The following is a 14,941-nucleotide window of genomic DNA, read 5'->3' as shown; positions in this document are numbered from 1 at the left end:
AGAGGCCACAACAGTGAGAGGCCCGCGTACCGCAAAAAAAATAAATAAAAAATAAAGAATATACCTTGATTATAACACCTTCTAGCTATTGCCCCGTTTCTCTGCTACCCTTTGTAGCAAAATTGCTCAAAAGAGCCATATATACTTGCTGCCTCAAATTTCTCATCTCCTTAGTCTCTTGAATCTTCTGCAAATCTGGCTTTTACCACCATTCCAGTCAAAGTCATTAATGCCATCAATGCTGTCACAATCAAATGTCAATTCTTAGTCTTCATCTTACTTGGGAAGTTTGATATAATTAACCATTCCTTCTTCTGTGAAAACTTTCTTCACTTGACTTCTGGGACACCCCACTCCTGGTTTTTCTTACCTCATTGGCTCTTTCTTCTCAGTCCCCTTTGCTAGTTCCTCCTTGTCTCCCCAAACTCTAAATGTTGAAGGACTGCAGGAATCAGATCTTAGACCTTTTCTCTAGCTACACACACTTCCTTGGTGACACACCCAAACTCACGGTTTTAAAATACCATCTAGAGACTTCCCTGGTGGTCCAGTGGTTAAGAATCCGCCTTCCAATACAGGGGATGCAGGCTCGATCCCTGGTTGGGGAACTAAGATTCCACATGCCGCAGGGCAACTAAGCCCATGCTGCAACTACTGAGCCCGCACGCTCTAGAGCCTGTGTGCCATAACTAGAGAGCCTGCGTGCCAGAATTACAGAGCCCACACAGTCTGGCGCCTGCACGCCACAACTAGAGAGAAGCCTGCACGCCACAACTAAGACCCAAGGCAGCCAAAAATAAATAAATAAATAAATAAATAAATATATATTTAAAAACCCATCTAGATGCTTATGCCTCCCACATTTATAATCTCCAGCCAAAATTCTCCTATGAACTCCATGATATAAGCAACTGCTCACTCAACAGCTCCATCTGGATGTCTAAGAGACATCTAACTCATAACATGTCCAGAACTGAACTACTATCTTTCAATCCCGCTAATTTGCTCTTCTCTATAGCCTTCCTCATTTCAACAAATGGCAATTCCATCCTTCCAGCCGCTCAGGTCATGAGTCTTAAAGTCATCTTTGGTTCCTTTCTCTCATATCTCCATATCCAACTCATCAATAAATCCTGTTAGATATGCTTTCAAATTATCCAGAATCTGACCACTTCTCACTAGCTTCAGCCATATCACCCTACAACATTATCAACTCTATAAATCAGCATTAACAGGGCACAGCACTTTAAAAAAAAAAAAAAAGCTACTGATAAAAGGTATCCTGAAACAAAAAATACACAAGAGTAACTGGTATTAATTCTGAAATGTATTTTTTGGTGTGGCTAGGTTCTCTGGCCACACTAGGCCTAGCCTGGTTTGAATATTTTTAAATTTGAGAATATCTGTATTTGAGTATTTTAAAACTGTTCTGGGAAGAAAATTTTGCTTTATATTGTTTCTATTAACATAATGCAGTTGTGCCTCATTATTACATCATCCACGATCCGTATTTTCTCCCTACCCATTACAAATACAGGCAAAAGCAAAGAAAGCACATGCAGTGGCACTATGAAAATACAGTTGAGGGGCTTCCCTGGTGGCGCAGTGGTTAAGAATCCACCTCCCGATGCAGGAGACATGGGTTCGAGCCCTGGTCCAGGAAGATCCCACGTGCCGCGGAGCAACTAAGCCAGTGCGCCACAACTACTGAGCCTGCGCTCTAGATCCCGTGAGCCACAACTACTGAAGCCCGTGTGCCTAGAGCCCACGCTCCGCAACAAGAGAAGCCACCGCAATAAGAAGCCCACGCACCGCAACAAAGATTAGCCCCCGCTCACCCCAACTAGGGAAAGCCTGTGGGCAGCAACAAAGACCCAGCGCAGCCAAAAATAAATTAAAAAAAAAAAATAGTTGAACACACCTAAGTGAGGAAGCTAAGTGTCAGATTATTATACTTCTTTCATAACACGTCTATATTTTTAGAACCATTCAGGTTTGCTTCATTAAGCATATCTAAAATGAAAAAAATCTGTATTTTCAGGAAAAGCAATTTAATGATTACCTTACAGAAAGAATTCGTAACAGCAAGCTCCTCATACTCTAAATTATCATTTGAATGTTAGAAGTCCAACTTATAGCTTTTCCATAAGAATACTGCTCTATTTTAAAAGAAACATCAGGGAATCCCCTGGTGGTCCAGTGGTTAGGACTCCATGCTTTTACTGCAGGGGGCATGGGTTTGATCCCTGGTTGGGGAACTAAGATCCCACATGCCCCGTGGCACGGCCAAAACAAAACAAAAAATTAAAATTAAAAATATAAGTAAATAAAAGAAACATCCACAAACCTATGGTTAACTAAGTGCCCAATATTATAATCACTGAGGTCCATGAAGAAACATGCCAAAAATACTGATTTGTTTGAGAAATAGGAGATGGTCTCATTTCAAGATCAATTTAACTTAGGACATTAAAAGAACTTAAAAAGGCTGAAAATAAATAGTATTCAAAAACTAAGATCACTGTTTTTAAGCTCAATTTTTAATTAACTAAAATGTAACATAAATGTTTTCCTTTTATTAACTTGTTGAGCCATTCTGGCTCCATATGAGCTGTTCAGAGTAACCACTCAATCATGTGCAGGTTAATCCTCCCCCTCCAGGACGAACAGAATCTAGCGAATACCCTAACAACAGTTCTTCCTTTACTCACTAGGCATTAAGGCTTTGAAAGTTTTGGTTGTCTATTATCTATCCACTCATTACTTCAACAGTAATAGAGGAAGCCCTCTGAGACTCTGGAAGGAATCAACAGAAGTAACCAGACAGCTCAACAGTGTCTTTTTTTTTTTTGGGGGGGGGAGCTGCGTAGGGTCCTAGTTGTAGCACGCGGGGAGTCTTCGTTGAGGGGTATGGGATCTTTCGTTGCGGCGCGGGCTCTTTGTTGTGGCACACAGGCTCCAGGGTACGTGGACTCTGTAGTTTGCGGCACTCGTGCTCTGTAGCTGAGGCGTGCGGGCTTAGCTGCCCCACTGAATGTGGGATCTTAGTTCCCCAAAAAGGGATCGAACCCGCGTCCCCTGCATTGGAAGGCGGATTCTTTATAACTGGACCACCAGAGAAGTCCCTCCACAGTGTCTTTTGATTATCTACTAGGGTTGTTCCCTTATCCAGCTCCTATTCACTATTTTGCAAACACAGCAGCTTTTCTTTATATGTAATTCAAGTCAGATGCTACAAAGTCATATACTTACAGGTCTGTTAAATACACTGGTTCTTTAACACTTCAACTAGCTAATACACCAAAGAGTTAGATCCCAATCTACCATTTCCTTTGAATTCCTCCACAGATCATCAGTGCTATGCTCTTTAAACAAGAGTTTATTACATAGATATGATCTCCACAGAGATTACATTTGTCAATGGAAACAAATTAAAACAGTTTTACAATACCAGCTGAAGAATACAAAGATACTGTGACACATGGTAACTAGACTTATCATGGTAATCATTTTGAAACTACAGAAATATCAAATTACTGTGTTGTGCACCTGGAACTAACATAGTGTTGAAAGTCAACTGTACTTCAAAAACAAACTCATAGAAAAAGAGATTAATCTGTGGCTACCAGAGGCAGGGTTGAGGAGAGGATGAACTAGATGAAGGTAGTCAAAAGGTACAAAAGTACTAGGTGTACAATGTACAACATAATATAATTAGCACGGCTGTATGTTATATAAGAAAGTTGCTAAGAGAGTAAATCCTAAGACTTCTCATCACAAGGAAAAATCATTATTTTTTTCTATTTCTTTAATTTTATGAAATGATGGACACCCACTAAACTTAGTGTGGTCATCATTTCATGATGTATGTAAGTGAAACCATTATGCTGTACACCTTAAGTTTATATAGTGCTGTATGTCAAGTATTTCTCAATAAAACTGGAAGAAAAAGGGAAAAAAAAGGATACAAAGATACTTTAACCAGACTAAGTCTGAGAGCCAAGGCACACACACACAAAAAAACGCATTTCAAAATTGATACTTATCAAAAAAAAAAAATTGATACTTAACATTCTTGTGTATTTCTCATCTCAAGGTCAATGCTTAGCAACTATGTCCATTAATGAGTACTCACTTATAGGGTTAATTTACAGTAGATTTTTATTTATTTATTTATGGCTGCATTGGGTCTTCGTTGCTGTGCTTGGGCTTTCTTTAGTTGTGGTGAGCAGGGGCTACTCTTCATTGCGGTGTGCGGGCTTATTGTGGTGGCTTCTCTTGTTGCGGAACACGGGCTCTAGGCACGCGGGCTTCCGTAGTTGTGGCTCTTGGGCTCTAGAGTTGCTCCACGGCATGTGGAATCTTCCCGGACCAGGGCTTGAACCTGTGTCCCCTGCACTAGCAGGCAGATTCTTAACCAATGAACCACCAGGGAAGCCCTTTACAGTAGATTTTATCCAAAGATAAAACCTCGTAGTCTTCTCATAGCTTAATTTCAATAATGCCAGTCTCATGTACTGACCCTAATTTCAACTTCCTCAGTCAAGAGCTAATAATAATTTTGGGAGACTTCCCTGGTGGTCCGGTAGTTAAGAATCCACCTTCCAATGCAGGGGACGTGGGTTAGATACCTGGTCGGGAAACTAAGATCTCACATGCTGTGGAGCAACTAAGCCCGCACACCTCAACTAGAGAGCCCAAGTGCCGCAAACTACAGAGTCCACACACTCTGGAGCCCTCTCACCACAACTAGAGACAGAAAACCCACATGCCACAACTAGAGAGAAGCCCGCACACTGCAACGAAGAGCCCGAGTGCCACAACGAAGACCCGACGCAGCCAAAAATAAAAATAAATAAATAAAATAAAACATTAAAAGAGCGAGCTAATAATAATTTTTAGTAACTGTAATGAACCATAAAAGAACAAAAACCCAAACCTTAGAGCATCAATATGACACCAATTAAAACCAATTATGTACCAAACCTATCATCAACCCAGTATGTTAAAAAATTTAATTTTCAAAACATATAGGCCAAATCTCATGAAATCTAAACTTAAGGGAGAAATCCAAACTTTTACACTGCACTCTTATTGCAACAAACTGCTTGACAAGAGTGGCTTAGGCTGGTGATCTCATATAGGGATTTTTGCTGCAACCATATCTGCTGTATGTAATGATATCTAACATAGAGAAAAACGCACCTTTCTGCTAAAGAGAGAGTGCAATATAAGAGAATGTATACATATTTTACAATTAGCATACTATTTGTTTCTAATTGGATACTCAAAAGTTTACTCTATTAAATTGTTCAAATACTTCCAGTGAAATCTTAAAGTACTAGCAAACTCTTTCTTTATCTACATAAAGCAAAGATAAAACAAGTTTCCATTAAAGAGCTCATTAATGAAACCAATCTAATAAAAAAAGTTTATTTCTATAATTATGAGATAGATACAACCAACTAATTTTACACCAGGCTATATTCGACATTGTGAAGAACAGAACCATATGATACAATTTTTACTCCTAAGGATTTTATAATTAGTCAAAGAAACAAAACTAAGAAAATGTAGCAATAATTGATAAGGATATCACATGGTATACTACAGATAACTTTTTCAAAATGTATTCTCCTCTTGGAAGTGTTTCAAGCTGCCTCAAGAACAAGAAAAAGGGCAAAGCATCAATTCCATTTTTATTCATTTTGTATGAGGGCTTAAGGTAAGGGAAAAAAAAAATCCTGATGCCAGGAACAAAATTTAAAACCATTAGAAAAAAATACATATGGTGTAGGAGTCCCTGTAAGAAAGCTGAACTATATTTCCATACTGCTTAAAAATAAAATATAAATGTAGATTTTAAAGGGTCACAACATAAATAGAACATTAAAGATAAAGGATGGTGGAGGGGAATTCATGAGAGGACAAAAGTGAGTGAAAGGCTAAAGATATCATTCACTTGTATATTGTTTCAATGACACTTTCTTCTGTAAGGAATGTAGATGGTTTAGAGTCCCAATCCCAACTCTATCAATAATTATATAGCATTAAGTAATTTTTTGAGACTCAAAACAAACATATGTAGCTGATACAGGTATCACAAAAAACAAAAATGCTTAGAGCCCTTTTAATAATGTTAAATATTAAGAAACAGAACATTAATTGTAATAACGTATAAAAGAAGTTCAGGGAACAAAGACCAATAACTGTAAACATTTACATACAGAAAACATCCTACATACAGAAAACATCCTACATACAGAGAACATAATTAGAATTAGCTCTGATATGCATCTAAAGTGTTATGTTAAATGGTGATGTCTTTATTTATCGATTCACAAACCAGAAATAATAATCTTTGCTTCTGGCTACCTGAAAAGTTAAGTTTCAGCTTTTAGAAGGGTGCCATTGACAACGTTTAAGTAAAGTTTTAAGATTTCTTAGAATTCTAATATAAGTAGGAGATACATAACAATACCACCTAAATATTTTAACTGACATCGTCACCTAAGGAAGCTACTGCCATCACTTTGTTTTAAAGAAAATCCTGTAAGATTATCATTTAACCTAGTTTAAATTTTAAGTTACGAAGTCTGGATTACAGTACTCAAAGAAAAAAAGCATAACCAATTATTTGTCAAATACTGTGTGCCTACTATACTCCTGGCACTACGCTAGGCACCAAACAGAAAAGGTCCGTGCAGTAACAGGGCTTACCTTCTGGCACACAGTTTTTTCCCTTTAAAGGATTAGAATAGGCTATAGCACAAAGGTATATGAAGAGACCTTCATGAAAACACAGATGGAGGACGGATTCCTTCTTTGTTCAAGTATAGACCAATGTGCTCAACCTTTTATCTGATTCTACATCCCTTCCCTTGTGCAACCCACTCCCTTCAATAAATCTCTCTGTGAACACTGAGTATCTTCTATGTGATGAAGGGGAGGGTCAAGGAGGGAGGACAAGCACCATTCAAAATTCCTGACATAAAACAGAATAAAGCAACTGTTTCTCCTTAATAACCTCACCCCAAGGACCTAAAATGGTGTGTTGTTAGTTGCATAGTTTTAGTAGCCAGTTCCAAAAACTCTACATTCCTTTACAAAGTGTTTGGGTATATACCAGTCACATGATTATCCCTACTTATGATGGCAGCAAAATACAGATGGATATCCAAAAAAATAATAATAGCTCTTTGAAAAAAATCAATTTTTCCCCCATCATACAATAGGTAGAATTATTTACAAACTGGAAAGATTTCAGCGAACAGCTGAAGAACACTTACTTCTGTTCCAATTCCAGGTTGCATGCCAGAGTACACACTGTCTGGTGGAGGACCACCATACTTCCTCTGTCCTGTGGTTACATCCAGGGTATAACCAGTCCTCTCAAGCAAGGCCTAAAGATAATTATACATAATTATTTATAGTTGAATATTAAATATCATACACACACAAATCAAAATATAAATCTTTTCCAAAAGGTACCCTAACATCTTAGGTTATGTATTTCAGTTAGGGGAAAAAAATCACGAAGTTCACACTGGTTCCTCTCACACGTGTTGACCTTTACTTCTCCTTTCCATACATTTAATGGAAAGAGTTGCAGGCAAGTTAAGTCTCCAAGCACACATCACTTTTTTGTTATGAGAACAGAAAAAAGGGGAAAGGATTACTAAAACTTCGACATAAGCTGACCCCAGGCTACCTATTCATACTTATGTACCACAGTATTCCTCATTTTGCACCCCCTCTATGTCAACCAGAATTTTTCCTTATTTGCTCCCTTTACGTAGCATACTTACATCCAGTGACTCTTTTCAAATGAAATGTTCTCTATCCCCTTTCAAGAACATTGTGGAAAGGGTGTATTAATTCCAGTGAGGATGCTGGCATTAAAGGATATCAAAGTGATTTGAGAGTCCGTATCATACTGACAATAATAAATTCATAATACAACTAACAAAGTTCTCTATCCTTAAAAAAAGCAGAAGTCCTAGCTCTTTTATGCAACTTCTCTAATTTACTATTTCTCACATCATCCTACTCTTTCTACTGTACTCAAATAATTTAACCTTTATTTTGTTTAATCCTGTTGTTTTGTACTCCTACTATACCATAAGCTCCAAAAAAACCAGACCATTTCTCATACAGCACAGACTCAAAACATCTGGCAATTACCAAATGAATATACTCTCAGGTTTCAAAAAACAAACTATGTTTCCTGATTTCCAACCTTCCTCACAACATTATATTAGGTATTAAGAGGAATCATAGAAAAGAAGATAATGTCCTTGCCCTTAAGGGTTTGTGTTCATATGAAAGGCCTACAGAACAAAGACACATGGAAAAAAAGAAATGGAATCTACCTAGAAAGGAGAATTTTACACTTCAGGTTTTTAAAATCACAGCATGTCAGAGCAGCAAGAGACTTCAGACATCACCAAGTTCAATAGTTTTCAAAAATATCTCTGGAGGAACCCCGGGATTCCAGTTACCTTAGACTCTCCATTCTTCTACCTTTGACTATTTTAACCACAGAAATACATGTAATATAGAATACACACAAAACATATTACATATTATACATTACTTGTGTAATATGTAATATACACATATTACATATATAATATGCACCTTCTCAAGAGCAAATAGCCAGCTTTAGGGAAATCATACAGATCTATCCAGTGAACAGCAATAAGTTTTTAAAAAACAACCATTACAGCAAATAGAGTTTTCATCTATTAGTTAAAAGATATAAGAATGGGATTGTGGGGCTTCCCTGGTGGCGCAGCGATTGAGAGTCCGCCTGCCGATGCAGGGGACACGGGTTCATGACCCGGTCCGGGAAGATCCCACATGCCGCGGAGCGGCTGGGCCCATGAGCCATGGCCACTAAGCCTGCGCATCCGGAGCCTGTGCTCCGCAACGGGAGAGGCCACAACAGTGAGAGGCCCACATACCGCAAAAAAAAAAAGAATGGGATTGTGCCATTTTACAGATGAGGGAAAAAAGGTACAAAGGAGCTTTATATAAGCTAGTTACATGATAAAAACTATATTTCTTGTCTAAAACGTAAAATTGGACAAACTTCAACATTAAATAAATTAACTATTTCAAACTCAAAAGTCTATCACTGCAGCAAAACATCAATAGCCATTTAATTCTTTTACTAAAAGCCCTATATTCACCTTTCAGTTTATCAAAAGACTAATAGTAATAATAATAATGGCTCATAGTTACACTGTTCTCGCTACATTCCAGGCATTACTCTAAGCACTTTGAGTATCTTAATTCCTTTAACCTTCACACTTCATGAGGTAGGTACTATTACTGTTCCCAGTTTACAAACAAAGAAACTGAAGTAAATAAAAACTGAGAAGGAGGAAAGCAGTTATTAAAACACCTCTTCAGGGCTTCCCTGATGGCGCAGTGGTTGAGAGTCCGCCTGCCAATGCAGGGGACACGGGTTGGTGCCCCAGTCCGGGAAGACCCCACATGCCGCGGAGACCTCACATGCCGCGGAGCGGCTGGGCCCGTGAGCCATGGCTGCTGGGCCTGCGCATCTGGAGCCTGTACTCCGCAACGGGAGAGGCCACAGCAGGGAGAGGCCACAGCAGTGAGAGGCCCGCGTACCGGTAAAAAAAAACAACCAAAAAACCACCTCTTCAGCAAGGGAAAAGACAAAATACTTGGAAAGAAACTGAAGAGACATGATTGAATCAATCTAGAAAACTATTATTGGAAGTATCAATAAATATGTCATTCATAGCCAAAAGAACAAGGAATAAGGGAGAGTATGTTTAGGAATTTTCACCAAACATACAATTAAATGTCTGCCCCTAAAATTCTTCTTATGTAATTTTCCCTAAATCATCTCATTTCCAAACACTAGTTTTTCTTTTTCTTTTTTTTTTTACGTGCAGTAAAAACTGTTTCTAGGGCTTCCCTGGTGGCGCAGTGGTTGAGAGTCCGCCTGCCGATGCAGGGGACACGGGTTCGTGTCCCGGTCCGGGAAGATCCCACATGCCACGGAGCGGCTAGGCCTGTGAGCCATGGCCACTGAGCCTCCGCGTCCGGAGCCTGTGCTCCGCAAGGGGAGAGGCCACAACAGTGAGAGGCTCGCGTACCGCAAAAGAAAAAAAACTGCTTCTAGGAAACATGAAAAGAAGCATTTGATCTCACAATTAAATTTAATTTCATTGCAACTATCCAAGTCAAGCTTTACCTTGATCTTTGCTTCATCGGGTCCCTTTGTAGACTCTTGCACCTTGCTCCCCTGTTTCTCCCTTTGCCTGTAGGTCTTCATAACTCCACATAAAAATGCACTTTTGTTCTAGAACAGCCAAGTAATTCAATGAAAAAGAATCACCAGGAATTGATGAAGGGTCAAATACATATTTAAATTTCAGAAGACCAGAATTTTAACAAAATATTTACTCATTTATTCACTCAACAAATATTTGCAGAGTGGTTGTTACATGCCAGACTGGAACAGACAGCAGTTAAGACACACAAGACCTCCAGGGAGCTTACCTGCTACACTGGCAAAACAGTCTTCCATTGGTTGATATTTAAATGTATCTGGGCTATTTTGCCAGGTGTCCTGAATTTATTCCTCCCACCAACATTATTTCCCTCCAAGATAATAAAACAGGACCACATAATCCAAAAATATTACAAAGGAGTGGGAGACTTTTACTTTATGCTTGTGTTTCTGAAAACTCTCTGCCATGTAGATCATTTTTTCTTTAAGCTTATTTTTTAAAAGAAGCAGAGGTAGTCAGAAACAAAAATACCACTCCTCCACAGGAAAAAAAGTCACAGTAAAATAATTTCAGATCATTAGTTGTTCAAAGACATTTCTGAATAATGACCTTACCTGAACATGTGATAAGTCACTTTCCTTGAACTGTTGTAGTACAGACAGAGCTCCTTCTTCATTAAATTCCCTGAGAGCATCAATGGCTCTTTCATCAAGATCGACATAAGCTACCAAGCCTAAAAATTAAATTGAAAAGGGGTAACATTATTGCAACAAAGGGCATAATCTAAACTGTGCTATCAGTGTTTAATCAAGAATTGTTATATTTAATACTATCACTAACTACATTTTCATTTAACTATATGCATATAGGCAGCTATACAAATACTATACAGAAAGGTCAAGAGTACAAATATGAAAACAAAAGATAAAATGTCAACACCTATAAACATAAATTTCAATCCCCATATCCCCACAAAAACCAAAAAAATCCTAACCCCATTTCCCACTCCCCAAAACGTTTAAGTTCCGGAAGTTAAATCTGATGTACACATTGTACTACAGATTAAGCATTAATATAACATGTTAGGGTGATAAGAACACACTGTATTTCCCAAGGAGCAACCTTCAAATTACATGCACTGTTGGAGTTATTGCTAACCACACAAGAAGTGGGGAAAAAAATAAGAGAACCGTTTTTACTAAATAATTCTTTCCACTCTCCAAAAAGTGTCACAGGCTTTCCCTCCTTAACACCTAAGATAAAATGAAATTCATCTATTTATCTGAACATCTACTTTGCTGCAGTCAGAATGTGGAAAGGCATAATTTTAAACTTTTCTATAAATGCCAGTGCAGCTTGATTAATCAATTCTGAAAGTCATATTTTAAGGCATTTTTGTTCTTCATAAGTGTCACGATGAGATTTTAAAAGATGCTGTGGCATTCACAACACTGTCAATGACAATTTTTGCAAATGGCATTAAAAGGACTTTACTGTAGACTTAACGAGCAAACTATACAGAAAATATATGCACTGCATTCTATATATATACAGTATATTTAACTGCACACAGAACATTTACTAAGTTTAATTTCTTAAGTCTGTTAAATTTTATATTTCTCAATATATTTCAGAATTGATCCAAAGTAAAATGGAAATATTTGGCAGATTAAAACCCCCAAATCCATATGAACTAACATCAAAAGTGACTCCATTTTGGTAAAGCCAAAAAGAACTTTACTCCATAATAAATACTGTCACTTGCGAGGTTACTTTTAAAAAACTGTTGCCATGATTTGTTTTAAGAGCTCAAAATGAGCATGCCTAAATAACTGGAGTTTCCTTACTTGAATATTCCATATCACCACCCAAAGACACAACTCAGGATACCCATCAGTCCGTTCTGTCAATCCAACCCTACACCCAAACCATCAGCCTCTTATCAGTAACAGAACACTCTACAAGAGAGTATCTCTAAGCAGATCACTGCCAATTCTCTATGGCAGAATGTCACAGAAAGTTCCTGAGGACTGATTTTCAAATGGGACCATCACCCAGGAGTCATTTTGAGAAGTCATTTTAATGTCTAAAATTATCTTGAGCTTCTCAGATTAAAAAAAAAAAAATGTTTTAAGGACAAAAAAACCCCAGATATTTGTTACTACGGTACTTAAGACATGTTTGTGAGACAGTTCAATTCTCTCTCCCAGAATCTGGATAGGCACACAAAACACAGAGGAAGAAAGTTTCCATCTATGGCCCCAAAGGGGGAGGACACATTTATTTATGAACAACACTTCCTAAGGGGATACATTTCTCTCCCTCTTTAGAACTTCAAACCACTTACAACCACCATATTAAAATGTTCAAATTTCCTTAAGCACTTAACCATGGGACTCCTAGATTTAAAAAAAAACAAAGAAAGAAAAAAAAAGCAGCTGTTACAAACCAAACACTTCCAAATTACTGAGAGTTGTGGATTTCTGTCTGTTAGAAACTAGACAGGCCACAAACTCTCAAGGAGTCGGACATTTATTATCATTTCAGACAATACAGTCTAACTAGTCCTCTTATTATGCCACCTAATCAGACCTAAGCTGTTTTAACAATCACTTTAAGAAGCTAAAGTAGAAAAGTAAAAGCAAAATGATGACTGATTTAGATTAAGAAAAAATGTAAAATTTGATATGCTGAAACATATATATTAATTGATGGTAAATCTAAGACAAATTGATGTACTGTTCTGAAACAACTAAGACTGCATATTCAACACTAAGAAGGCTTTGAAATAATGAAATAAGAATATCAAAGTCAAACCCAATATGCCCTCAATGAAGGGAAAGTAACATTCAGCTCTATATAGATCAGAAACAATAATATTTAACCTTAAAAAAAGTCTATAAAATTCAAAGTGGTTTGCCCTCACTTTCATAACCAGTCAGAAACAAGAAATGTATATTATACCTGTCTGAAATATTTCATCAAGTCTTTCTGCCACCTTCTGTGGGAGGCCTGCCTCTATCAGTGTCTTGTAGTGTTCTGTGTGAGTTACACTGGAAGTATCCATTGGTTCTTCCTCTTCTTTTAACTGTACCGCATTACCATTCACCTGATTAGCCATTTTATTATGCTGCTGGAAAAAATTCAGGAGCTATATTACATTAAGCCAGAAATAACTAGTTTGTAGGACAATGCATGATTTATCTAAACTAATTTGTATACATGCTGCTAATAACTTCTATCAAAATATTATTTTATGATGCCTTTTCTGATGTATCTGACCTAAATTTGCATAATAATTCTGTAAAACCATGGAAAATGTACATGGAAGTGTTATTTAAGGAACTTCATGTACACTAGGTTAAATAAAGGCTTGAATTTACTTAAGGTAGAATCACTGATTAACAAAAGCAGCTGTTGTGTCCTGACGAGCTTATCAACAAATCACCACAAAATCCTAAAAAGCCCCTCAAGCTCTCAATTCTTACACAGTTTTAAAAAGTTTCGTTTAAAAACAGAATGAACACCCACAGACAACTTAAGGTTCAAGGACTTTCAAATTTTCCTAGCTCTGCTTCAAATCCAAGATAGGTGTGAAATAAATGCCCTGTTGTCTCTAGTTCAACATTCTAGTGATTTGGGTTTTCTCCGCCTCACTTAAAACAAAACAAAAAACACAACTTGACATTAATTTTTGTTCTAAAATTAATTTGCTATTCCCATTCACAGATTTAAAAGAAAAAATGACCAGGTTTAAAAGCTAAATGATTGTTTTAAGTCCACATAAAATAAAAAGTGAGCTATAGTTAAGGTTGCTTCTCAAAAAAAAAAAAATCATGAGTGTATACTGAATTTTTCATATCAGTAAAATAAACCTAAAAAACATATTTTAGAACGGATAACTAATTTCTTCCAAATAGTTTCAACAAACATTACCTAATTAGGATAAACTTAGGTCAGATGTCTCAGATTAACCTACCCAAATCATTTTGGGTGTTCAACCTGTACGTAATGCTGAAGTGGATCAACTCCCTGAAGAAAGAGATTAAATAATAAAACCATACAAGGCCAGTCTCTATACTACCTCCTCAAAAGACGGAATTAAAGTTAAAGTGCATTTGTCTGTGGTGAAATTATAATGTGATGAAGGTAATAAGCACCAGAATAAAGACATTGCAACGAATACTGAAATAGACATGAAGATGGATTTCAAGGAAAAGCCTACTTTTCTTGATGAAACTCAAGATACCTAGTCAGCTATAAAGAAAATACAAGTTTCCTAAAAAGCACTAAAACCCATACGTAAGATAACCACACCTCCAGACTGCTTATCAAAACACTGTGCAAATGCACCAGGTGCAGTTTTCCGACTTAAAACAACTTCATTTCAAAGTCCACCGATACTTAGTTGAAGTTAATGAAAACGGGAGGAAGACTGAGAAGGAGGTAATACAGGGTAGGAAGAGAGGAAAATGCAGAAAGGGTTACTTTGAAAATGGGATAAACAATATCATGACTTCTTATGATTTCAAAACATTATTAAGACTTAGTAACCCTCTAATGTCTACACAGACGCAGACTCCATGGTTAATCGCTGGGTGGATAAATGTTTCTCAAGGCAAGCCTCAAATTCTGATGAACTGGCAAAAACAAAAACATTCAAAACTGGC

General features: G+C 37.3%; 1 protein-coding gene across 3 annotated transcripts in view; it reads right to left on the bottom strand.

Annotated features, from left to right (window-relative positions):
* The window catches only part of HNRNPR (heterogeneous nuclear ribonucleoprotein R), a 40,472-nt gene that overhangs the window by 23,724 nt on the left and 1,807 nt on the right, over positions 1-14,941 (bottom strand). For 2 of the 3 annotated variants that reach the window (XM_030875303.3, XM_060309769.2), the window contains exons 2-5: positions 13,236-13,401; positions 10,886-11,004; positions 10,232-10,339; positions 7,290-7,403 (exon numbers count right to left, since the gene is read on the bottom strand). In XM_030875303.3, the coding sequence (XP_030731163.1) occupies positions 7,290-7,403; positions 10,232-10,339; positions 10,886-11,004; positions 13,236-13,392 (498 nt within the window). In that variant the 5' untranslated portion in view covers positions 13,393-13,401. The remainder of the gene's footprint in view (positions 1-7,289; positions 7,404-10,231; positions 10,340-10,885; positions 11,005-13,235; positions 13,402-14,941) is intronic. The other variant, XM_030875324.3, reaches the window with a different exon arrangement.

The sequence above is a fragment of the Globicephala melas genome, chromosome 1, assembly GCF_963455315.2.
Source record: "Globicephala melas chromosome 1, mGloMel1.2, whole genome shotgun sequence".
NCBI lineage: Eukaryota > Metazoa > Chordata > Mammalia > Artiodactyla > Delphinidae > Globicephala > Globicephala melas.
The sequence above is the reverse complement of the archived record's forward strand: the minus strand, read 5'-3'. Positions and strand labels throughout refer to the sequence as shown.